Source organism: Phyllostomus hastatus, unplaced genomic scaffold (genome assembly GCF_019186645.2).
Source record: "Phyllostomus hastatus isolate PE091 unplaced genomic scaffold, TTU_PhHast_1.1 phas_contig_329, whole genome shotgun sequence".
Classification (NCBI taxonomy): Eukaryota; Metazoa; Chordata; class Mammalia; order Chiroptera; family Phyllostomidae; genus Phyllostomus; species Phyllostomus hastatus.
The window spans coordinates 1923837-1949457 of record NW_025333854.1 but is presented as its reverse complement, the minus strand read 5'-3'; the positions used below and the strand labels follow the sequence as shown (position 1 = coordinate 1949457).

General features: G+C 54.7%; 1 protein-coding gene across 1 annotated transcript in view; it reads right to left on the bottom strand.

Moving 5' to 3' along the window:
- The window catches only part of ARL15 (ADP ribosylation factor like GTPase 15), a 277500-nt gene that overhangs the window by 122879 nt on the left and 129000 nt on the right, over positions 1–25621 (bottom strand). The window contains exon 4 of the mRNA XM_045839972.1: positions 15074–15282. Within this exon, the coding sequence (XP_045695928.1) occupies positions 15074–15282 (209 nt within the window). The remainder of the gene's footprint in view (positions 1–15073; positions 15283–25621) is intronic.

The following is a 25621-nucleotide window of genomic DNA, read 5'->3' as shown; positions in this document are numbered from 1 at the left end:
GACGCTTCCTGGCAGCAGCCGCTGGGGCATTTCTTGAACCGAACGGCTGAGCAGGACTTGACGAAGAGACGAGGAAGCAGGAAAAGGGAGAGCAGCAGCGGGCCGGCTGGCGCGGGCCTCGGCCCGGGAGTCTGGGTCGCGCCCGGAACAGGCGTCTGGCGGGGAGGCCACGGCGGAGGGCGGGGGCATGGGGAACGTGCCAGCGTCTGCCTTTCTGGGCCTGCCAGGCCTTGGCAGGGGCTCTGGGACACGAGCCGTCCCGCGTCCGACACGCTTCCGCACCTTCCCCCGCCCCGCCCCCGCCCCGGCCCTGGCCACCTCCTCGCCGGGGACGGCCCGCCGGCTGAAGCCCTTCTCCCCTCTCCAGGTACCACTAGGGTATGGGGTCAACACATGTTCACCCCAGAACTTCCAGGGCTGAAGTGTACACAGTCAAGTAGGCTTCTTGCGAAGTTCGATGCTGTACACCCATTCCAAGCGTTGCCAAAACCTGTCTGGAACTCTCGGCGTCTGGCTTTGGGGGCCCGGCTGTCCTCCTCAACACCGTGGGAACGAAGCCGGTGGGCGGTGAAGAGCTGGGCTGGCCGGCCGGGACGGGAAGCAGGGGCCCGGGTGGCGCGCACTGAATGGCAGGACGGACGGAGGGATGAAGCAGACACTCCCAGTCCCCGGACAAATCCATGATGGAGTACGCAACAGAGCATGACATAGAAGTAATTTTCATAAAAATAACCCAGAAACACGGAGGCCTTCCAGTACAGCTCATGTTCAGGAAGCTGGAAGACCACGCAGGTAGAGGGAGGCAGGCCCTGCCGAGCGGCAGAGCCTCTGTGGTCATCTGGGTTCGAGAAGGCCGACCCTCCTGCACTGCGCCGCTCCTCAAAGGCTCCTGCTGCAGTGCCCGGGGGTCTGCTGTCCCGGCCCTGTGTCCCCGGGCCGCGCAGGCCCTCCTCCTCCGCCCTGGGCTGGGCTCCCCGTCCCGACAGAACCCCACCCAGGGATTCATTCGTCCAGCCAACATTTGCCCTGTGCAATCTCCCAGTGGCGTCGATGTTCAAATCCAGATACACGTTAAATAGGAAAACGAGATCCAAAGTATGCCTTATCCCTTCTTCTGCAACTCAGCATGTCATAAATTTAAAGCCTCTGTGCTTAGGAGGAGACATCACTCATGCACTTTTGGGGTATTTTTTAACAAGTTCTGTGGCGTCACAGTTATGTCCCACTCACAGACGCGCATTTCATAGACACGACAGAAAGTGGACAGAGGAAGGAAGGGTCCATAAAGTGCCAGTGACGGGCAAACACGGAGCTGGGCTTTGGTGTCCAGAGGCGGCCCTGCAGCGCTGACAAGGACAGGTCACGGAGTGCTCAGGGACCGCCAAGCACAGAGTCTGCTGTCGAACAGGGGGTGCTCACCAGGGTCTGGTCTGGGGGGCTGCGCTGCTCCCAGGTGCGTTCTCCTTCACAAAAGGGTGATTCCCGAAAAATGTACAAAAATGACTCTGACTTACCCTTTTCTCTCTTAAATGCTGGTATTACACAATGTTTCAGTGGCTTCTCTGTCGGAGAAAAGTTTAGAACACATCCTGATGAGTACCAAGAGTCCGCTACGAAAAGATTATTGTAAATGTCGATTTACATGGACACACGCACACACGCATCTGAAAGCCGCAGCCTGAAGGGCAGGTGTGGTTTTCGGGGGGTGTCAGGAGTGAGGGGTCCCACGCAGGGTCTAGTCTGTGAAACGGGGGGGAGGCGAACACCGGAAAGGCGTCTCAGACCGTCACCCGGGAGACGCGCTGGTCCTCAGGCCTGTAGGTGTACGTGCCACACAAAGCCAGTCGGTCCCTCCTGACACTTCCCACCTGCCTAAGCAGGTGTCACACCCATTGATCTTGATGTTCACCAAACTTCTGGCTTCTGCCGTGACTCCTCTTTACAAGGTTTTTATTCACATCTCCTTAAAAATGGAGATGGGAATACACCTTTCTACAACACAGCAAATGTACTTCCATTTCTTAAAGTCAAAGAGAAAAAAAAGAACAACTCCACTAAATAAATTTTGTTAGAAATACCCGAATTGTACTTTGATATGACAATATTAAAGACTCTGAGCCCTGGCTGGCATAGCTCCGCGGATTGAGTGCGGGTTGCAAACCAAAGCATCGCAGGTTTGATTCCCAGTCAGAGCACATGCCTGGGTTGCAGGCCATGACCCCCAGCAACTGCACATGGATGTTTCTCTCTCTCTCACTTTCTCCCTCCCTTCCCTCTCTAAAAATAAATAAGTAAAATCTTTTAAAAAATACTAAAAAAAAGACTGAAAAAGAAGGTTGAGAAAGACCTCATTAGATAAAGGGAGTTGTGAGCAGACTATAGATTTGAGATCACAGGCTGCTCAGCGGGGACCACCCGGGGTCCCCAAAGGACAGCTCTGGTTCAAGACTCTGTCCTTGTAGAGGGACAAACAAACACCTGGAGCATGGGGGCACCCAGACCGACGATCAGAAGAAACTGGGAAGGAGGGGGAAAGCACACCCCTGAGCGTGCCAGAGACCCACGCGGGGCTGACCCGTGACCAGGAACGCAGGCATGCGCGGGGCCTCCCCTCCGCCCTGCGCTCACCCTGTATTAAGAACTTGTCTCAGGGACGGCCCTCTGGGCTGCTACCTTTGGGGCTCTTGGAAAATCCACATCGAAGCCTTCACATGTCTCCCCAAAGAAAACACACTCCAGGAAATCTGGTTCTTCAAAGAACTCTTAAATAGTTCCAAAAACACTTGAAAAGCAATAAAAGTAATGCAAAGTAATCCCCATTGAAGGCTCGAGGAGGTCCTATTGGAGCCCGAAAGTCGGAGTCGGCATGACGAGCGCTCTGCAAGAACCCGAGGGACCCTCGGGTCTTCGCGGAGAGGAAGCAACAGGCCTGTCGGTCCCAGCATGAGCTCACACACGTGACAGGCCACCGCGGCAGGTCTCTGGGCTTCCTCGGGCTCACGGGCACCGGGCGCCTGCAGGTGGGCCCCGGCTGGTCCGAGCACCCCCCTCGTTTTTAGGGGGTGGAGCACAGCGTTGTCCACTTGCTTTTGTGCTTTTTAAAAGAAACATAAAGCTACTCACTGAGCGCACTGCCACACCGACGTGTGAAAAAGTTACGGCAGGAGGCCGCACCTGGGACGCTGTCAAGGACCAGCCTCAGTACCAGGTTTCACGAGCAAGGACCCCCGAGGCCTGGTTCTCCTGGCTTCCGCGCAGTGTGAGATGGAGGTGCATTTCATCAGCTGATGGTTTACAAAAGAGTGTCCGAGGAGAGCCGAGGACATGCAAACACGAGTACATGCAGTCATCTTGCACAGCGCAATGGCAGTCGCAGGGGCTGTGCATGGCGTCTGCGGCTTGTCGCCTCACGTCCCGTGTCTGCAGCACCCTCTCTGAGCACCCTCCGAGGTGCAGAGCTGCAGTGCGCCCGCACCGCAGTTTGTTTCGTTTCTGTGGACTCCACACGCACAGATGTGACACCACGCCACACACAGCTGTAAGTGCCATGTGACCTTGTGACCCTCGTGACATCCCTGTCGGGGTGGGGGGGGTGGTGGTGAGGAGCACTCGGGGTGCCCCACCCTCACTCAATCCTCACTCCATCCCGTCTGCGCTGAGGTGGGTTCTCGGACCACCCTCATTTACAGAAGAGGAAACAGATTTAAGTTTTGGCCCAGTCTTACTCAATGGGTCGACAACACGAAAGATGCAAATCTACGTTCTCACTGCAAAGTCTTGTCATTTGTCACTTTCAAATCTGAAGTGCCAGGTCACACGCCCACTGAGCTCAGCAGGTGTACAACCTACCACCGAGTCATTCTAATTTCACATGGGTACACCTGAGAAATGCTCGCACACATAAACAAGGGAACATGTACAAAGATATTCATCAACTTTCTGTATAACCTCAAAAACCTAGAAACCATTTAAAACGTGATCAGGGAGAGAATGAATAAATAAAATTATGACACAGTCATGCCTTGGCACACAGTAAACCAGTGACAACAAATCAGCTCGATTTATGCGGGGCAAGCAAACAACGCTAGAGACAGAGTGACAGAAGCATGATCACGTGCTGTGCTGGGAGACACCACTCCTGTCTGTTTCTGTCCCCCGGAGTGTTACTGTGTATCATCTGCAGACGCCTGTGCACTAAATGTATCAAAATGCACGTTGGGAAGGTCACACACCAGCTCCAAATTATACTCAATTCTGAAGAATCGAAGGAAGGGGCTTTAAATGCACCTGTAATAATTTGTTTCTTTTAAAAGAAAAGAAGACCTGAAACAAGCACAGTAAAAATGTTAATATTCGCTAAACATCAGTCATGTGTGGGTGAGTCTTCCTGGTGTACTCTGTTTACCTGTATGTTTGAAATTTTTTCATAATGAAAGCATGACTCATTAGATGCATCGCTACATGCAAGTAAATAAATCCTCACAAAATCAGAATTGGGGTTCCTATACATCCCCTTCCTTCATTTGATTCCATAAACTATCTAAGACTCATGGTAACAGCCTAGAGACCATTACTAAAATCAGTTTTCTTGAAATGATTACAGTTTCTCACTGCAACTATCTCAGAAGCACCATCTTTAAGACAGTTACATTCATTAACATACAGTCCGTATTTCCTACGCTGTTAAGGGAAAGTCACTAACGGCATTTCCATCCATCTGACGTTCGCAGGGCTACGCTGAGCAGGCTGGCTGATGGCCGAGAGCCGTGAGTCAGAGAGGAGCGGGCGTCCGCAGGGGAGAGGGGGCCCCGCTCACCGCGCTCCCCCGTGCTGTCTCGTCAGTGTGCCAACACCGTGTTATTGGTCATTTGGGTTTTTTTTTTTAAGATTTTTATTTATTTATTTTTAGAGAGGGAAGGAAGGGAGAAAGAGAGAGAGAGAGAGAGAGAGATCAATGTGCAGTTGCTGGGGGCCATGGCCTGCAACCGAGGCGTGTACCCTGGCTGGGAATCGAACCTGCGATGCTTTGGTTTGCAGCCCACGCTCAGTCCATTGAGCTACGCCAGCCAGGGAGGTCATTTGGGTTTTTCATCGAAACAGGACTGCGTGGAATTTTATAGACTGCGCCACGCCCACGGAAATGCGGAGGAAAGCGTCAGACACGCACTTGGGCAGATGTCAGTCGTGCCGGCCTGACCCGCCGTCGGTGTCACCCGAGTCTCACCCACCGTCGGAAACGGGCTTGCCCACCGTTCCGAACCCACTGCACGGGAGGTGAGTGGCTATTCGGAAAACAATTTCAGTGAAAGGAAACCCGGGAACCACGGCCACATCTCTCGCTTTCGCATCTTAGAAATGTGACATTGTGAACAGCGTGCATTTTTTAGTTCAGCTTTATTAGGGTGAAAGAACCATATGGCAAAATTCTGACTAACTGGAATCCAAATAAGAAGAACTATAAAGGAACAACAATTTTTGTATTCCGTTTTTAACAGATGAAGCCTGAAAAGCACAGATTCATATCTAGTGTTTTACCAAAAAAGCCATGTCTAGCGCCTCATATGGAGTGAGTTACAGATTAAACAGAATATTCTATACTTTCTGCACCTACACTGTGGGACTGAAGAGCTAAATAACTGAAGAAAGGGCACCACACATTCAGAATCATTAAAACCAGCCTGCGTTTCCCCAGAGCAACCTCTGCTGGTAGGGTCCGGCTTCACGGGAAGAAAAAGAGCGCTTCTGGTAACGGGCGGCAGAGACAGCTCCATTAGTAAAAATATTCCGTCGGCCATCGCAGGCCCAACAGTCGGGTGATCTCATGTTTTACCTCAAAGTCTGTTTTCCCTGGTTAACCAAAGAAAGAACTTAATTTGCTTATTAATATAAAAGCCATTGCAAAGCCATTATTAATGAAAGGAAAACAGAAAGATGTCTAAACTTGAGTTGTAATTAAAGAACAAAGCTAATATAGAAATTTGAGAAATTGGTATTTTTTATTGCCCAAGACATGCAGAAACACGCAATTGTTCACACTCGTGAATCTCCACCCCCACATTTCAATAATTCAAAGACTCAGACTTTATCGTCCAATCAGTTTGACAAGTGCCATTTTAAATAAAACGAGCCCAGCACCGAGCGCAGCGCAGGTCTTTACACACAGCAAGGACAGGCCGTCCTCGGGACACTGCCTTGCTGCTCCGGAACGCAGGGCACTCGCTGTCTGGGCACCTCGAGCTGCTGCTGGGCGTCAGCGGCAAGGCTGCCAGTGACGAAGCCCCCACTCAGAGCAGGCCGGTCCCGCGGCCTCTGCCTCAGGCCTGCTCTGGCCTCTCTCTCGGGACCCTTCCAGGGACGTCCGAGCTCCGCGTCAGAGCTGTGAACAGCCGGGGGCTCCGCTGCCAGGCTTCGCCTTCCTTCGCCGTCGTGTGGTTCTCCTTGTCCAAACTCCGCACGAGCCACCTGGAGGGTCCGCTCGGCCCCTTCCCACAGCAGCGCGTGTGGAGCTCGACAAATGACCCTCACAACCACGGCCTGGAGACACACACCTCGCTACAGATCCTGCGCGTGGAATCGCGCTGTGCTCTCTCCGCAAGTTCCCAGCGACTTCACAGGTCGCACACAGAACCTTCTTCCGAGGTGTGGGTGGCTTCAACGCATCACTGCTGGAACCGATTCCAGTCCTTGCATGGAGCTACCTACTGCCCGACACAGCATTCCAGTTGAAGAGCTTCGCCTAAAAGGGCTTTTTTAAAAGACCCCAATCTCATTTCCGGTGTAAGATGCACTACACTCACTCAGTACACACTGTGTTCAACACAACTGAATTCCTATGTTCAAACGGGCTCAATATCTGAACGCCGGCCTTCACAAAAATGAAACCCTGCTTGTCTCTTTTCCTTCACACTGAGAGGTTGAAGATGTTTTTTTGATCAAAGATTTACACGCCCCCATATTTAGATTTCAGATTTTCTCCAGAAGGTGATCGCTGTGTCGCTCCCGGATGCTTCGGAAGCCAACACGGCCGAGACCTTCGCGCTTCGGAACCGCTGCCAGAAAGGGACTGGCTTTCTGAAGCGGGGAGAGGGGCGGGGGGCGTCTGCCTCCCTCTGTCCCCGCCTGGCTGTCCAATGATGGGCTGCAGCTGGCTGGGCTGGGGCCGGCTGGGCTGGGGCCCTGGTCGCACTGGAGTCACAGCGTGCAGTCTGTGAGGCTACGTGGGGCCCGGTCTCTGGGCCAGCGGCTCTTCCAGGGCCCTCTCTCCCTCTGAGGCATCCACACCGCGGAAGGCAGGCTCGGGCCCCAGGCTCCCAAGGGCTCGGTCTGCAGCACGTGGGGCCGCCTGCCTGCGTCGCCCAGTGCCTCCCACGGCCTACGGTCGTCCATCGTGACTCTCTCTCTCCAGGCACCTCCTCTCTCCCCGCGCTCTTGGGACCCTTCAGGCCTGGTCCGCCGTAAGATCAGGGGGCACCCTCTGCAGGCCTGCCACCGACATCCTCCCGGAGCCGAGGATGGCCGTCATCCAGCGCCCCTGCGTCTGCCTGTGAATGCATGTGCTTCCATATTGCCTTCCTCTCTGACTTGTGACGACTATTTTTGCAGCGTCTTGTAAGGAGGTTAGCTTAATCCTGAAGTCTCCTTTCTAAAGAGTAATCTAAAGAATCCTCCTTACAATTATCTCATGGGAGGTCATTTGTGTACTTGATTATATTTATTTTTATAACTCCAGTTTTCACTTTTGCAATAAAAATGAAGTTTTTATATTTTCTTCCCATAATTACGCTCCATTGTTTTTAGTATCTAAAAATCATAAATTTGAGCCTTATCCAACTCAAAAATAATGAACTACTAAAGGGTTTTGTCTACTTAGAAATCAAAACCTCTGCTTTCAGAACCCTTTCAGAAGACCTGCACTTACGCCTCACACGTCTTTTGAGAAATAATATAAGAAAACATGCAAACTCCTCAAAATAAGTTTTGATGCTTCAGCACTACAGGAAGTCCGTTTTTCGTGAGGGGGGAGAACCGACAGCCCCCCCGTTCAGGAACAACAGCCGTCGGTGCGGGTGCGCGAGGCCCCGCCCTCAGCTCTGCACACCGCGCCGCCACTGAGCTCTCCTCGGCCTCCCCGCGCAGCCACAGGGGTTTCTGAGCAGACACTATGTAATAATAATAATGATAATAATTACCCTAATGATGATAACTAACGCTTATTGTGCTTTTTATCTTCAAAGCACTTTCCTTACGTTAACTCTGTGTCTAATACTCAAATTAACTCAACAAATGTTTTATTAACTTCATAAGCTGCAGAATGCGCAGTTAAACTGAGTTTTCTTTTGCTAAACGAATAAACATACAAACAAATAATAAAGAGACCTAAGGGCCAAGAAGATGGTCTTGTGAACTTGTGCAGAATCACGTGTTAATGAAACACTAATTTGAGTGTTGTTGAGAAACAACAGCACTAACGCACAGACACAGAGGGTGAGGTCCGCCGGCACGACCGCTCAGATACATTTGCTTCCAAAGACCCACAGAGAAGCAAAGTAACATTGTTTCACTTAAATATGTATAGTAAGAAACAGTGGTACATGTAAGAATTTTAAAACTCCTCTGAAGTATGGCCGATGTAACAATTTTATGAATCACAGCACACCATTCGTTTTTATTAAACTGAATTCACTGCTTCACCCCTCCACGCCCTGTTCCCACACAACTCCCCGCGCACCTGCCCCCTCCACACGGGAAACAGACCCAGCAGCAGGCCGTTGGGGATGCCGGCCACAGCAGTAAGTTCGAGACAGTTCAAACAGAAGCGGCTGATGAAAATGTATGCAAAGACGTCCTGCCCCTTTCTAGGGAGGGGTTAGGAAGAAAACGGTCCTGCTGTAAGCCAAGCCCTCAAGTGGACAAACACACTGCAATTACATAAAAGTATATGGAAATAAATATTTGTAAGTACAGTGATTAGCAAAGTTGTTTTTTTTAAACTAGGAACATGATTTGAGGTAAGGGTTCATGCAAGATGTTGGCCTGGCCCAATACTTAAAGCTCAGGTTTGCTGTAGGAGAAAAGGAGAAGATTTACGTTCAAGGGTGGGATGGAAGAGCCAGAGTGGGTGAAGAGAGACAGGAGCTCGGAGGAAAGGTGGGGACACCAAGCAGGAGAGGAGCGTGTGTGATCAGACTCAGGCGTGAGCTCAGAGATACGAGCGAGCCGGAACTCCGGTCCCGCCGGCCGCTCACAACACCCAGGGGCAGGCAGACAAGGTGCTCGGCAAGGACCTGGAACAACATCAAAATCAGGACCGGGCCCGGGCGCCTCGGGGAGGCAGGCGGGGCCATGCCCGAGGCAACGGGAGGAGGGAGGGAGCGGTCGATGCACACCAGTGAGGAAGGGGATTCGGTGGTCAGGGGCGCTGACCCGTAAGGTCTGCAGCATTCCGTCGGACGCCGGGAAGAATCAGAGGCAGGAAGCCTGTGCCTCCTGGGCCGCGCAGAGGGTCAGGGGAAGGGGAGGCCCCGAGAGGCACTGCGGGGCGCAGGTGGGAGCGCTGGGCGCTGAAGCGCCTGGTGGGGAGTTAAGTAAGAATAAGAACTCAGCAGAGATCCCAGAATGCGCTTCACATAAAATGAAAATGTGCGTGGGACTCCACAAAGAAAGTGGAAAGAAACGGGGTTCTCGGAACACAAATGAACTCCATGGGGCGCACAATGCTGTATTTTCAGATGTGTTACTTTGTTACCCCACCTAAGTAACGTTCTTGAGAGAACGGACCTTCCTCCCGTAACATGCGTGTCGGCAGGAACTGGGTTAATCTGCGGCATCTGGTGTCTGTCATGTGGCCGGGCAGGTCCCAGCACGGGCTCACAGAGACCCCTCGTGCGGTGGCATCAAAGTGGCCAGATTCAGAACCAATGACCAAGTACACAAATACATTTCAGGGAACGCATATAAAAAATTCCCTGAATGTACAAAAAATAAAATACTCTGGCTGTTTGAGTATTCTCAGCTAAAATTTGCTCTTTAAAATATATTTACAATAACGACACTTTGTGACTATCAGAATGATTGCTTTTTCGGCTTCTCTCAAAAGTCAGTCAACATTTTCAGGAGATCACTGAGTCACTCAGTGGAAAATGGACTTCCAAACCCCTAATTGTTTCCCCAAGATTAAACTGCAGCAGAGAGAAGTACATCTGTAAGGAATGGACAAAAAATAATTTGCATCTCATATCATGTTAGAGTAAGTGTACGTCCCATTAGGGAGTTTTCAAACCGCTCACACAATAGGCATGCACGCCGCTTGATGCGAAATCTAATCAGTATTCTAAACCTTGGCCAAGAAGCAGGTCACGGGACTTGGAAGACTCCGAGGATGTAAAGTACAGGATACTTTACGATGGATGTTTCTCTCTCTCTCTCTCTCTCACACACACACACACACACACACACACACGTTTTTCTCTATGTACAGAGAGTAACATTAAGCTAAGTAGTTTATGTGATTTAAACACTGCTGTGCATTTTCTAATAAAAAACTTGTGGAAAATCAGATATTTGCGACTTCACAGAGCTGCCAAGAGGGAACTGCTCACTGTTAAGCAGCATATAAAACAAACAATTTAATCTAGAGGCTTACTGTCTATAGATCAACGTTGTCCGAAATTTCTAATTCCTCCAAACTCTCTCAGACCCCATGCAGGAAGGGGAGGAAGTACACAATGCAGAAATACTTATCAACAAACAGGTTATTATAATTAAGTGTGGTAGTTAGATAACACGAAACACATTCTAGCACTCTCTTCCAGGAGATGTCTATAGACTAAAAAGTGAGAACTAGATAAATTATTCATGATACACTGAATATTGAAAGCATATTCATATTGTTCAAAATATGAATATTTATAATCCAAACAAAACATGGTCTAAAAAGTAATGTTTACATCATGACAGAAAGACTTACAAATACTCTTCTTGCATTTATGTTCTATTCTTTTTCAAGAGACCAGCACCTTCTGGTCAGCACATTCAGCTTACGATGTGCTCCACATCGTAAACTGAACTACAATTGTGTGAAAAAGGAAAAATGCTGGGTCACAAATTTTAACTTTCATGCTGACACTCTCGAGGAGGAGCTGGGCTTTCTTGTGCTACGAGTGAGCCACGCAGGCAGTCGACTCGCGCGACCTTATGATTCCACTGCAAAGGTCTGCGCTGCACACCACTCCTGTTTCTCAATATTTGCTTCAATTTAAAAAAAACGGACCGACAGCGAACACAGCACTCCCGAACAGTTAAACACTGATGGGTTAACGATAAGGACAGACGCCAGTCAGGGGACGCTGCCGAGAGGACGCACTAGTTCTCCGGGGCGGACCGAGTGTGTCACTTCGGCAGACTTGCCGTGCCCAGGGAAACGAGCACGGGCGGGGGAGCTCGGCGCCGAGAGCCCCGCGGCCGGCGCGGTGGCCAGCGCGGCCAGCGCGGTGCGGAGGGAAAGCAGGAGCACGCTCACTGGCTACGCCGTGAACGGAACCTCTTATGAAACCCTCCTGATCCACTGCACGACTTCAGAACTGAAGTATGCTCTCCTCTGGGGCTTGTAAAACGAATTAGATGCAATTACAACTCAACACAAGTAACAAACCAACCCAATTACCCTCAAGACGATTTTCATTTTAAAAGCTTTATCGTTTCAGTTAGACCAGGGTTTTCCCTACTGAGTCAAGTGGGCCCCATGACATAAGTACAAGATTTCTATGTTACGTTGTCTGTAGAGAAAACAGTTACGAATAGATTCTGGAAAACTGCTGACTGCGCCTCCCCAAAGCGGACAGAGCAAACATCTGTTGCAGGGACGGCTTGGCTTACAGACAGTATGTAAAGGGTGCTTTCCCCAGTGTTCTGCTGTTTTCTTAAAAAAAAAACACAAAAAAACTGATTGGTGTAAAAAATAAATAAAGTTTCTCCTATCAATTCTCAAGACATTAAAATCTTAAACGAGCTGCACGGGGTCATTACCAGGTGTGTTCCAGAAAGAGAAACTGCGGAGCACGAGACCCCGCCTGCGGTACAAAAGGGCGATAAAGTAAGCGGGCATGTTGCCTTCTGTCCGCGGCACACGAAGCAATTTCACCCACTGCCGCTCCGTGCGAACCCAGGCCTCCACCCACACACGGCCGCGCTCGCTCCCAGCGCAGGGCGAGGAACCAAATGCGTGCAACCTCCTGACGATTTTCGCCCTCCGCTGGGACCCAGAGGACAGCTCAGCTTTCTCCCCCTCGGATGTCTTCTGCACTGGCTTCTGCACGCAGTACCTCGGTATCCACATTAGATGACTAGTGAACTCTTCAAGTTTTGCTCCAGTGTCAGAAGAACTAACGGCAACATTTCTGTACGATGCATCGAGCACCAAGTGTATGGACTGCACCAGGAGGAGGCAGGGAAGACTCAGTGAGCCCCTGGGACGCGCCTTTCCCTAACTGCAGCGAAGAAGAACCAGTCGGGGCTTTCTGGTAAACTGAATGCATTTTCTTTGATTCTCAAAGAACGGGAGTTCGCCTGAAATTCCCAGGGCAAACACCACCATGTCAGCATTTGGAAATCCTACCACGGGCACACACAGGCAGGTGCAAACGGACACAAATGTCTGTAAGCAGCAGAGCCCCGGGCACGGGCACGCTCCTGCTAAGGGACCCCAGAGGAGCAAGCACACAACCACTTCTCAGCGTGCTTCCAGTAAGGCGCGACCGGCTCACCGTTCCTCCTCTCCCTCCTCCCCGGCCGACTCCCACGCATTTGGAGGCTACTATTTACAAGAAGTTACGCTTCGGTTTCACAGGTCAACCTTTACGCTCGCAGTACGGTACTGATTTAATTCCTAAGACATTCCTGGAAGGACTTCCACAAAACATCCCAAGACTCCCGTGAGAAACCTCTCTCGTTCAGGCAAGGGGGAAAACAGGAAGCTGCCGCTTCCCTTCCTCCCACACCCACAGGACGAGCCCTCCCGCAGCTCCCGACTCAGCGCCAGACCTGCCATGGAGGGTGTGCACCGGCTGGAGTCAAGTGCGCCCTGCGCTGGTGCGGTACGTGTTCGCACACTCGTGGGGAGAATGCTCACAAAAAGCAGTCCTCGAGGTGGCATCTGCAAATGCCACCCTAAGCAAGAAGTCTGAGGGCAATTCACTTAAACGGGACATACAAACGAAGGTCAAAGCCACGTACACTCCAGCACACACAAGTCTAGAATCCGCATTTTCAAATCGAATCTGGGGTCACTACACACGGACGGTCTCTGTCTCGGGAAGAGGCGAATCACAGAGACAGATGCCCCTGCCCGGGACACCGGGGCCCCACGCTCAGCGTGTCCCCCGAAGGGCCTCGCAGCTGCTGGACGCTGCCTCCCTCCCTCGCCGCCGCAGCCGGACTTCCCCTGGCGGGTCCCCACGAGCCGTACGTTAGGGTCAGAGCACACACTAGCTTCCACGGCAGGGTGTCTAAGAAAACAGGTACACAGTTTTTTAAACTTAAAAACAAAATTTTTGCTCCTAATTTGAATAAAGTGATCTGAAGTTATAATGCCACTTATATTTCATCTACTTCACATTATGTGTTTTACTACCTATGTGTTACAGATTATATCTGTACAAGATGTTATACTATTTGTGAATTCTGTAACACATACACATACCGTGTTTCCCACAATGCACTCATAATAACATTTTCACAAAGCACCCTCTAGTTACAAAGTAATTCAACACTCGTAACTACCTGGCATTACATACTATTATGTCCACGCTCCGGACAAAAACCTGGTGCTGAGAAGCTGAGATTTACCCAAGGTCTTCAGCACAGATCGGGAGGGTCTGCACATCACAGCCCTCAGGATAGATGTGTTCTGCTATGTGTTTATTTCAATCACTTAGGATTACCCGTGAGGTATGTCACAAAACCGAGAAAAGAAAAAGGGGCTAACTACCTAGTGCTGAATGAGACAACTCAAGGCCGTGCGTTCTATTTAGTAAGAAATCCTTGCCTTATTAACCATTTGTCTGAAACGTGAATGGAAATGTTCTGCACAGGGCACCCCTAACACTCTGCACTTTAAAGGTCAGCGCACACGATCCCAATCTATCCCACTCACTCCTCCTGACGACACTGCTCGCCCCCACCTCGCGGGTGAGAAGACAGGCCACAGGAACACGGCCGCGTGCCCGCAGGCCCCACGCGGTGGGAGGGAGGGAGAGGCCGCACATGCCCCACCCTTGGCCTCTCACTCACTTCTCAAACCAGAGAGCCGCATCCTTCCCGCGAGCCCTCTGGTTCCGACGCCATCAGAGCGAGCACACAACCTTCGGGGGACTGGGGGGACACATCCGGACCCTTGTGGGTGGAGGGGGACACACCCAGTGTCTTCATGTCCCTGCACCCACGTGAAAATTCACCACTGTGTGGGTTTTGGAAACTCTCTACACGTCTTATTCCTTGAGTGCCATGCATCAGAGAGAATCGGCCTCCCGCGCTCAGGGGACAGGTGTCAGCCGAGACAGGGAGTTGAAGGAGGACGCTGAAGAGCAGGTCCCAGTGAACTGCGCCGGCGGGCACGGGACGGGGCTGGCAAGACCAGAGCCCACTGTCCAGCCTGGCTGGGCACAGGACAGGACCCCCCGCTGCGGTCAACAGTGAGCGTCTCGGAGGGGCGAGAACGCAGCCTACAAGGGCAAGGGGCGCATGGCGACGCACAGCGCGTCCCTCCAGAAGCTGGGGAACAGAAGAAGGACCTAAGGAGGTGGTGGGGTGAAGCACTGTGACACTGCCAGGCCATTGGCCCTGCAGGAGAGATGAGGAAAATACCCAGACAAGTCCCCTCACTTTGCTAAACAGTTAAAAAGTCAGTCTCTGAGGGGAACCAGGCACGTCAACAGCAACTCCTGTCGGATCGACACAGGCTTCCCACGAAAGCCAGGGGGTCATGTTCGAACACAGCACGACCACACGTCCCGACGACGGGCACCGTGGTGGGGGACGCGCCGCAGCGAGACGGGAGCCGTCCGCTCGGGGGACGTACCTCTTGCACGGAGCGGGCGGCCGGCTTGTCCTGGTGGTTGGCCAGGATGAGGAAGGGCAGGGTGCAGAGCTGCGGGTGCTGCAGCGCCGAGTGCAGCTCGCTCCGGGCCGCCTCCAGGTCGCCCTCCGAGGACGCGCTGTCCAGCACGAAGATCACCCCTTGAGACCCTTGGTAGTAGCGGCTCCAGTACTTCCGGATATGGTCGGCCCCTGTCAAAGCAGAACAAATCCTCCTTTTAAAAAGAGCTTTCGGCAAGCGAGAAACGCTCCCAGCAGTAATTCCTGTTGGGAACCGATGTAGCTTTTAAAAAGTAACTGCAGAGATCATGGCTGCTGAGAACAAAGGAGGCATGCGGGCCAATGAATGGACGTGAACTTGAGGGAGACGCAGGAGTTGAAGACTCCCTCCCCGTGCCTTTCTGACCAGAGACACGCTTCTCAGCAAAAGGACGTTTTCAGAGTTGGTGTAACAGTCCTAAACAAGGGCACTCTTCACAGACTCGGTTTAAAGCCGCCTTCGGGAGCAGTGCGACCCAGCTGTGCACCGGGGCTTCTCCCTCTGCCACCCACATCAGCTTGGCGACACCTTCCACAGCACGGGCTGGCCGTCAGGCTGCCTTGTGTCATCTGTGGGAGGAAGTGAAATGACTGGCACACCACCTGCGTCCGCAGGACCCCACTGGGCAACGAGCACACCCGTGGTCTCGCGATGACGGGGCGCTGACAAGTACGTGGAGACGCACGTCCACCAGGGCCATGTCCTGCTGCCTGCCACAATTCCGATACCCAGCACAGTGCCAGACCCAACGACCAACACAGGAATGAGAGGAATGAGGGGAACGAGGGGATGAGGGAATGAAGTCGTACGCTAAGTTGGCTCCGTGGACTTGGAGACCAGAAGGGGTTTCAGAGACTCTCCAGCCCAGCTCTCTGGGGAAACCAAGGCCAGGAGAGGTAAGCCAACTAAGGGTCATTCATGTATATGGTCGATTGCAAAGTGGAGATCTGTGACGCATGCATCTGGGGGTGGGGAGAGGCGCTCTAATTTTGCTGGTATAACACAATTAGGTTATCAAGGTATTTCCCAGCCCGGGGCATCTGATCACACCTTCACCGCGTAGTGACGACACCTGAGCCACCGCCGAACGTTTCAGTCCCGGCTAGACGCACCGCACTAAGTACTGGGCTGGCCAAAAGTTTCGTTTGGTGTACGATGGCTCTGGTAGCACTTAGTCATCTTTTATTTCATTCAAAACTATTTGTTAGACTGTATTGTGACAGCTGTCATATCAGCGTGCATTAAAAGAATACTTACCAGAATTGGTGAGTTTTTACGTAGCTATGTAAATATTGAAGATGGAAGAAAACATGCAACATTTTCGGCATATTATGCTTATTATTTTAAGGAAGGTAAAAACACAACTAAAATGAAAAACAAGCTTTATGCAGTGTCTGGAGAAGGTGGTGTGACTGATCAAATGTGTCGAAAGCGGTTTGTGAAGTTTTGTGCTGGAGATTTCTCAATGGACAATGTTCCGTGCTGGCTGGGTAGACCAGTTGAAGTTAATAGTGATCAAAACAAGACACTAATTGAGAACAATCAACGTTCCACCAGATGGTAGATAGCTGACATATTCAAAATATCCAAGTCAATAAAGTTATTGGTGAAAAACAAAAACGTGTCTTTTATTTGATGGAAAAAACCATACAGACTACTTGGCCAACCCAAGACCATGGATACCCAGAGTGGGAGTGGGGTGGTGTGTGCCAGCCCTGCGCTCGGGGGCATCTGTCGGTAGCCTGACTTTGGACAGGGCCGGGGCATTTCCACTGTGGACACCAGCAAAGGCTACGCATGTACGTGACCAGGTCTCGTCTGCCCCTGTGAGCCGGCACCGCGGACGGTAGGGAGCAGCTCCGGGCTGCCTGGGCGAGGGCAGACCGCCACCCTGCGGAAGGACGTGCCAGGCGAGAGGCCCCCCCGGGGGCTCTGGGAGCAAGGAAGCCTCCTCCCCTCATCCCCGGCGGGCGAGTCCCTCAGGTGAGGGCAGCAGCAGTGTCGACACCTCCCACTGACTCAGCACGTGCTACATTCCAGGCACAGTGCTGAGTGTTTTCAAAAGAGCAGCTCACGGGACCCCACGGCAACCTCGAGGGGCAGACTCGCCCGACTCGAGCTCTGAGGCCGACCTCCGGAAGGCAGAGCCCGGTGTTCCCAGGGCGCTATTCTGAAACCCACGGAGCTATGAGAAGACCAAGGCACTGGTGCTGAGGAAGCTTAAATGAGCAAAGACAGGACACAGGAGCAGGGCTGCTGCCTATCGGGCAGGGTCCAACCAAGAAAAGAAAGTCAACCAGAAACAAGAGAAAGAGAAGAAATGTCAGCCCAAGGCGATGCAATGCAGGGAACTGGCTGCACAGGTGGTGGTGGGGCTGGGGGAGCAACAGGGGCGCTAAGGGGTCCAGCACCGTAGGTCGGGCCCCCAGGGGTGGCCCGTCAGATGGCATTTCCTCTGCGTGTGACGACAGGCAGGCTGCTGTCAGGAGAGGCGGGCGACAGCACCCACGCTGGGCTGGGAGAGGGAGCAGAGCAAAGACACGGTGTCGGGAATTCGGCCGAGGCTGGACACCACGAGGAGCTCCGCAGCGCGGCTCAGACTGGAAGGTTCGTCCAGGCCGCAGCAAGGGGGCTGGGAGGTCACGGCCCCTCACAGTCCCCAGCTGCGAGCCCCCTGGGGACCGCAGGGGTGGACCTCAGAACCTCCCAGATACGCTGGGTCGGGGCGGGTGCTGTCAGCCAAGAGCCGGCCCTGGAGAGGGGCACAGGCGTGAGGCGTCAGCAGCTGGCGCGCACAGCAGCTGGGAGATGGGCGCCCCGGCCCAGCCGCGGGGCCGGGGCGGGCCACCAACAGCATCTGCTGCGGGTGACGTGCAGACAGCATCCATATGCTCAAGGACTGCCCCAGCTCCAGGAGCAAAAGTCAAGGCAGTGCGACCTGGCGGCAAATGTCCAAAGCCACAGAAATAGCGTCTGCGTGTGTATCCACACATAAGACGATCACAATTCCACTGACAGGATGTGGAGCCCACCATTTCCAAGTAGTACGAATACATGCAACAGGCTCCCCTGTAAACTCCACAGAGCTCGTTAAGTGCTCACAGCCCAACCTCCGCATCCACAGCCAGCCAACGGCCGCCCCGACCACGTGCGGCTTTGAAATAAACGTCAGCCGTGCTAAATGTTCCGCATGGATCGGTGCATTTGTCCGAGACGGTCTGGCAGGAGGTGCCGTTCCACTCTCATTTTACCAGTGAGGACACTGAGCCTCCAAACAATCCCATCGCGTGCCCGGGGTGGTGCACCTAAAAGCACACTTAGGTTTAATGGGGTCGAAATGCAAGGGTCATTGAGCAGAAAGATGATGAGGCTGAACGATGAACTCTACCACCACAAAAGCCATCAGGGGAAAAGGGAACCTGTGCGAATGAAAGGCACGTAAGCACCCATGGTGGGAACAAGTCCAAGAGAATGTCCCAGCCAATTAATCCGATGAATGGTACTATTAAGTACCTACTGTATACGAGTCAGAGACCTGTGAGAAATATTTCGGAAGCCATTATGTTTCTCAGTTCCAGTAATTCCAATTATAACGAGGCCTGCAGACCCATCCGAGGGACCCAACGGGGCCAAGAGCCTGGAGGGCATCCGGGAGCGGGGCCCAAAGACGAGATGCTGGCGGCCTGTGTTAAGGGCACTTCTCTGTTGGAAATACGTGGGACGTACTGGGAACCCAAATTGTGAGGTCATCTCTTTCAACACAAAACTCCATTTTCATCCGCCGCATTTAGGAGCAAATAAGGGGCCTGAACATCATGAGGCGAAATGACAGTGAAGTCCAATGACTGTGTTGGCAGATGAAACAGACCCAGAGAGAAGTGCCGTCACTTTTCGGCTGCCCCTCCCATGGCATGTGAACGACGCACCACTGTTCCTGGGCAAAGTCCCTCTTCTCTACCTTCCTGCTGCAGAGTCAGCTGTGCCCGGTCTCGGCGTTTCTCACTCGCGTCAAACACAGAGCGTGGACTCCGCACGCCAGGGCTGCACGGCCCGCACCCAGACTGGGGCCAAGGCGACCGGCCGCGGGGTGAGGGTGGCACACGTCCACTCTGTGTGAGGGCATCTGGTTAGTCACCACGCGAGGACGAGAAATGGGTGTATGGCCCGCCCAAGGCCAGGTGCTTTGAGGGGTGAGTCTAACTGGGAAAATCAGGAACACCCGTGGGAGGCCACATCCCAACACTGCCACCCTCGTGCTCAGGGCACCCAGCTGTGTGCTTGGCGCCCCCACCACCACAACGATTAGACGAGAAGGTCGAGCATCCCACTCCAACCTGGTCTCCACCTGTACAGTTAGAACGCAAGGGGTACAGTCTCAGCAGTAGGGACGCTGGGTGGAGGGTACTGCTGAATGTCCCCATCACACATGGTCTGACACTGCCTTCCCAAAGTCACGAGCATCCCCCGGGAGCCCCAGCGTCCACTTGGGGACCCAATCGCCCCAGGCGGCCTGGTGCGAGGCGGCGACCTCAGCGGGGCGCAGAGAGGACAGGAGCCTCGCACGTCCTCAGGGTGCAAGGGCACGCCCGTGGCTCCGCACAGACTCCAACCACAGGCTCTTATCCGTCCGTCCGTCCGTCCTCCCGCCCTCCCACACATCCGTCCTTCCAACAGACACTCACCGAGCGCCTGGCGCCACCCCAGGCGCTGCGGACACAGAAGGAAACGCACCTCGACATCAGCTGTCCTAGTGCCCACACTCGCTCCCGGCGGGGCGGGCCTCGTGCAAGCACGGTGCTCGGCTCCGGCAAACGGGGCCCCCTGAGGCCTGCGGGAGAAAACCGTGCCCCTCAGAAAGCAGACACACGCCCAGAGAGAGCCTCCTCCCTCGTCCGTCTAGCTTGTAGAGCCCGTGAGGGCACAGGGGGGTTCTTTGAACGGCCTGGGCCTTCCGACAACCCTGAGAGAGACCCGGGGGCGCACTGCGGATGAGGACCGAGCCGGGGCCCCAGAACACACGGAGCAGCAGAGCCGAGCCCTGCAGGGGAGGGACTGCTTCCCCCGCAGACCCGGGACGTGGACGCCGTGCACGCCCGCAGTGGCGGGCTCCTCCGTTACGTGCAGCCCACAAGATGCTCACACCCCTCCTGCTGACTTAGAAGGCTGTGGAGAGTTCCCTAAAGCGTGAATGGTGGGCCTGACAAGCGCAAGAAGAACAGGAATGTGCAGGCGGCAGCTACGACAAAGACAGGCCCCGACCTCGCCCCTGTGAAGAGGCTGGCCTCAGTCGCCCAGGCAAACTTCCTGGGTGCAACCGCGGCGTCTGTGCTTCCCCGCGGGGCCGCTCCAGCCACACGGGTGCTTGGAAGGTGGCCAGGGCAACAGCAGAACCGGATTTATTTCATTTCCTCTGAATTTGCATGGAGTTGAAGTGGCGCATGTGGCTGGCGGCTGGCGACTCCACTGGACAGTGTGTCCAGCTATTTCCCACGCTCACTGCTCACGTGACTGATGCGAGAAGCCGTCGGTCAGGAGGCGGTCAGGCCTCGTGTCTAGAGGAAACAGCGCACGGCCCTGCTGGCGGAGGGGCAGCTGCGTGCCCCGTGCACAGACGCTGACCAGGGCGAGGGTCTCCACCGCAGCCCACCACGCTGTGAGGGCAGCCCTCGGAGGTGGACGGAGTCCGGGCTGTCCCCTGCTTCCCACCCCTTCACCGCGGTCACGAGGGAATGAGAGACACGGAGAACCATCTCCCTTCGGAGAGGGAGGTGGGCCTGGAGACCGGCACGCGGAGCCAGCCACGGAGCAGCTGGAGGGTGGGCGCCCTCGGACCACAGCGCAGGACGCACCCGGAGAGGCGAGCCCCGCGGCGGTGCTGCTGCTGCCTGGGGAGGAATGAATGGTCTCCAGCAGGGGAGGAAACGGTTGCGGAGTGGGAGGAGGAAGGAGGTGTGAGACAAAAGTAATCGTTTCAAATTCGTTTTTATTCCTCTAGGGCCGGTGGTTCCTTTGATTCTTTGTATCTTCCGTCCGACAGACTCAATCTGCTTTTAAGACCTGAAATAGTAAGAACTCAGAAGGACTAAGACATATATATCTAAACTCAAACTTTTACCACTGCCCCCCGCCCCGCCCTGCCCTGCACGCGCACGCAGGCACGGGAAGGCAGGCTCTCTCCCGCTGAATCAGGCGCCCCCTACAAGGTCAGCACGAGGTGTCATCGAGATGTGAAGAGGGGAAGTCACGTTCCCCGAAGGGAGGTGCGCTGTCCTGCCTCGCCTTCCGAAGAGTCAGACACACTGCAGCGAGTGAAAGAATCCTTAGCCACACGGGAACCGTGGACGAAACACAGGGCCAGCTGGGCAAGACGGGAGCAGAGCCGCCCCCGGGCAGGGTGCGGGCTGCCAGCTGGAGGGTCCCAACGTCCCAGACTCCGGGTGCGCTGCCGGGAACAGCCACGTGGGAAATGAGAGACGGCCAGCAGACAGTCGTCCCCTGCCACCCCACTGACATCTGCGTGGCCCTGACCTTGCCAGGTGTGGCTCTGCATCCTCTCCTTCGACCTCCCGGCACGCCTGTCCCCAGGGGACAGACGAGGAAACGAGGACAGAGGAGATGTTCTTGGCTCCACACCAGGTAGAAAGGGGCAGGTGCGGGGTCCCAAGCCTGCACTGTTTGGCTCCAGAGACCATGTTCTTTCCCACGGTGTGGCGCTGCCTTGCAGGGGGGAGGGGCTCCAACACGATGGGAAGGGACGGGATGTTCTCTGTGGACGAGCAGGAACATCTACGGGACGGTCTGCAGGCTTTAAAGGAGGCCTCAGGGGAGGAGAGGAGAAAGGCTTCCCGATGGGGAGGGTGCGGCTGCGGGCCACGTGGAGCAGGAGCGGAGCGGGTGGGTGCGGGACGCGGGGAAGACGGCGAGAGGAAAGGTGGGGTCCGAGCCGGGACATGCAGGCGGCTCACGTGGAGACAGCCTGGGTGGCCGCGGAGGGCAGGCCGTGTCTGAGCGGGCCACAGCAGGTTCTGGGGGGCCATTTCAGCCTCGTGGCACTGCCCGGGGCGGCCTGGCCTTGCTCACGGGCCCTGTGTGCCCCGCACTGGCTGTGCTCGTGGGGACAGCGCTACCGCCCCACCTCTAGACTTCGTGAACCTTTGACCGGGAGACATGGGTGCCCTCCACACCTGGACGTGTGGCCGACTGCACAGCCTGAGAAAGATGTCTTTGCTCAGGGGCCCCCATGAGAAAGCGTTGTGGGGAAGGAAGAGGAGGAAGGCACTCAGACCGGCCTTCCCTCGGACTCCCAGGGCAAGCGGAGCGTGGACAGTGAAGGCTGGGGCAGCACCACCAAGCCGGCAGGGAGGCGGCAACACAGAGCCCGCAGGGGCAGGTCCTGCAGCCAGCCACCACCCTGGCTTCCTGAGCTTGTTCGTGCAGGGACCAGGAGCCAACCACTGGGGGTGCGAGCCATGGGGTCTTCATCGCCTGCCTCCCACCGTGGTTGGCCGGGGCCGCTTCGGAAGGCCAGGCACGACTCCCAGCACTTGTGCCCGTCCAGCGCACTGAGGCACCATGGACCCCGGCAGCCAGAGCACACCCCCCGCCCCGACAAAGAACCCAGGGAACTGGCTGATGGCAATCGGTCTGGCCGGTGCCCGGGAGCGTGCGGTGTGGGTTTACGGGTAGGATCCCCCTCAGCTCCCCTCCCTAAAGAGCACGCAAGTGTCGCGTGCGGGCCAGTGACCAGCTGTAGGCTCAGAAACAAGAGAGCACAAAAATAGAACCACCATTCTGTGGAAGCGAGATAGTTTCGCTTACTTCAGGAGGCCTCGAGATCAACAATATTTTCATTACTATGCTAAGACGTGATCTGTTATTTTTGCCGTGTGGACATTCTCAGGGAAGACTCAAAGCAAAGTGAACACGCTGCAGGTAACTTAGCACAGACAGAGGCATCGGCGCCGAGTCCCTGAGCTTCAGGGGTGTCCGACCTGTGGGAGCCTCTGGGCCGCGCTGGAGGAAGAAGGCTTGTCTTGGGCCACACGTTAGATACACTGCGATACGTAGTCACAACAAAGTCTGGTCACGTTTTAAGTAAATTTACCATTTTGTGTCGGGCCGCACTCACAGCCATCCTGGGACACAGGCGGCCCGCAGGCCGAGGGCTGGACACCCCCGTGAGCCGCTGCACCCTAGTCCACCACATACGTGCAGGGAGGAAAAGCCAGCGGCGCCTACGGATGAATCTCATGAGGCAGGAAAAATGCTTAGCTTTCCTAACCTAGCTCTTCGACACACCTTTTCTTATATTCTGTGTGATGAAACGCAAAGCAGGCAAAAAGCATTCTTGCTACAGACCAAAGCCGTGGCTGTTCTGGGGACAGAACTTGTGCCACTGGGCTGTGACCCAAACCGGTCATCCCCCTTTCCCGGGACTCCGTTTCCACTCGGAGCTTCAACCGACGAGCTGTGACTCCTCGGGCCCGAGCACCTCAGACACTCCTCCCAAAAATGAGTGCACACGCCTGCAACTTCGAGGAAAAGAGCTGATAGAATCTGTTGTCAGTGAGAAAACGTGTTTTCAGGCCAAAACTCGACTTCTGGACAACTTGTGCTCGCCCCTGGGGTCTCGACAGCTCCTCGGCGGTGAGACGGGTGTTGCTATCAACACATGCATGTTTATAACAACACGTGTCGACACATAGAAGATCAGCAGAACCCACTGACCCAGCGTTCCCGATGGCCGCAGGGCGGCCCAGAGCCGCACACAGACGCAGAGTGCCCTCCGCGGGACGCCCGGGCCCGACGGGGTCCCTGGTGCGGCTCTCAGAGTCCACGCTGCCAACGGCCGTTAGGAGGCCAGCACTCGTGGAAGGGTTTCGGCGGACTATCGAAGAAGACTGTCAACAGCTGTCTAAAGAGGCTACTAAAATACACCCCCTTTCCAAATGTCCTGTCTCTGCGAGGCTGGGTGTCCCCCCCCCAGCCCAGAGCACTGAACGGCAGACCGAACACAGACGCAGGGGTGAGAATCCCGTCTTCCACAGACGAAGTCAGACACCAGGGAGACCCGCCCGTCTTCTCAGCCATTTTTGTTTCGGAAATCGTCAACTTTCATAAAACCATGTCTTTACATGGAGGTGTAAGGTTTAGCGTTGCTTTTATAGGAACTTAAACACATTTTTTTAATCGACCAGCTTCAACTTACGACATGGCAAGTGTGGATATACGAAAGTCACATACACCAACGCCCTTTGGGGGTCTCAAACATTTTCAGAGAATGAAGGGCCTGAGACCCCAGAGACGTTTTGGAGCGGCGGCCACCATCGTCAGTATGTGGAAGAGACTGTGAGACTCATGAAAAGTAGCCGTTTCATTCTAGTGACCGCGAACCTCTCAACTGTGCGCCCAAACAGACCGAGGTACCATGAGGCGCCAGACGCACACAGACTCTCGGACACCGGGGACCGTCTGGCCCCGGGAGCAGGACAGAACCACCGGGGTCCCGGACGGCAACCCCAGACACTCGCAGGGAGCCTCGGGCTTGCGCCCCCACCGCCGTTTCCCTGCCGGGACCCCCGGACAGTCACGGGCACACGGCTACTGGAGTCACAGGGCCGTGAGGGAGCCCCACTCGGCCACCATGTTCACCCCAGCCACTCGCACCCCCTCTCCCTCCACCGTTCTCCGTGTCGCTCCCGACAGACGCGCTCATCACGACCCCGAAGGGGATCGAGGTTTTCCTCGTGGGCCGTTGCCTCACTGCCGCCACCCTACGGAACCCCGAAGTGCAGCGGGGACCCGTGCTGAGGTGTGAGCACACAGTAGTGAACGATACCACCGTTCAATTTAAACACACACTGTAATTTTCATTCTGTAACTGGGCAAGTCCGTGGACTTCACAAACCACGAGTAAACACGGGCAGCTACCCGCCGAGGGATCAGACGCATCCCGAAACTTGCAGAAACATTTCCGTGTCTGTCAGGACCCGGCGCGCAGCGCCCCTGGGTAAGGAGGTGGCGGGTGGGGCCGGCTCAGGCCCCGAGGCGGGCTAGCTCTGCAGCGCAGTGCCTCACGGGCTCCGAAGCCAGGCTGCCTGGGTTCAAAGCCCACTTCCGCCGCAGGTCAGTGTGCCGACCTGGATGCTCAGCGTGGTTGTTCTGGGCCTCAGTTTCCCTCGCAACAAAAGGGAGCAGAACAGTAATACTTAGGCACCCAATAGCATTATAGGAATTAAAGGAGACCACCCATTCGGCGTAGTGCTCGGAGCGTTCCACCTGCTCGCTCGGTGTGGCTCATCCCTGCCGTGTCTGCCACCGCCACCCAGTGCATCGCGGAGCGGCCTGTGTTCTGAGGCCTGGAAGTACGAGTCCGCCGGGGGCTAGCAGGGGCAGAGGGGCAGGTCCCCGTGCAGCGTCCAGCGCAGCCGATGTGAGGAAAATGAGCCCCGGTTTACGTGGGGTGGACCCCTCTTCTCTCCCAGTCCCTCT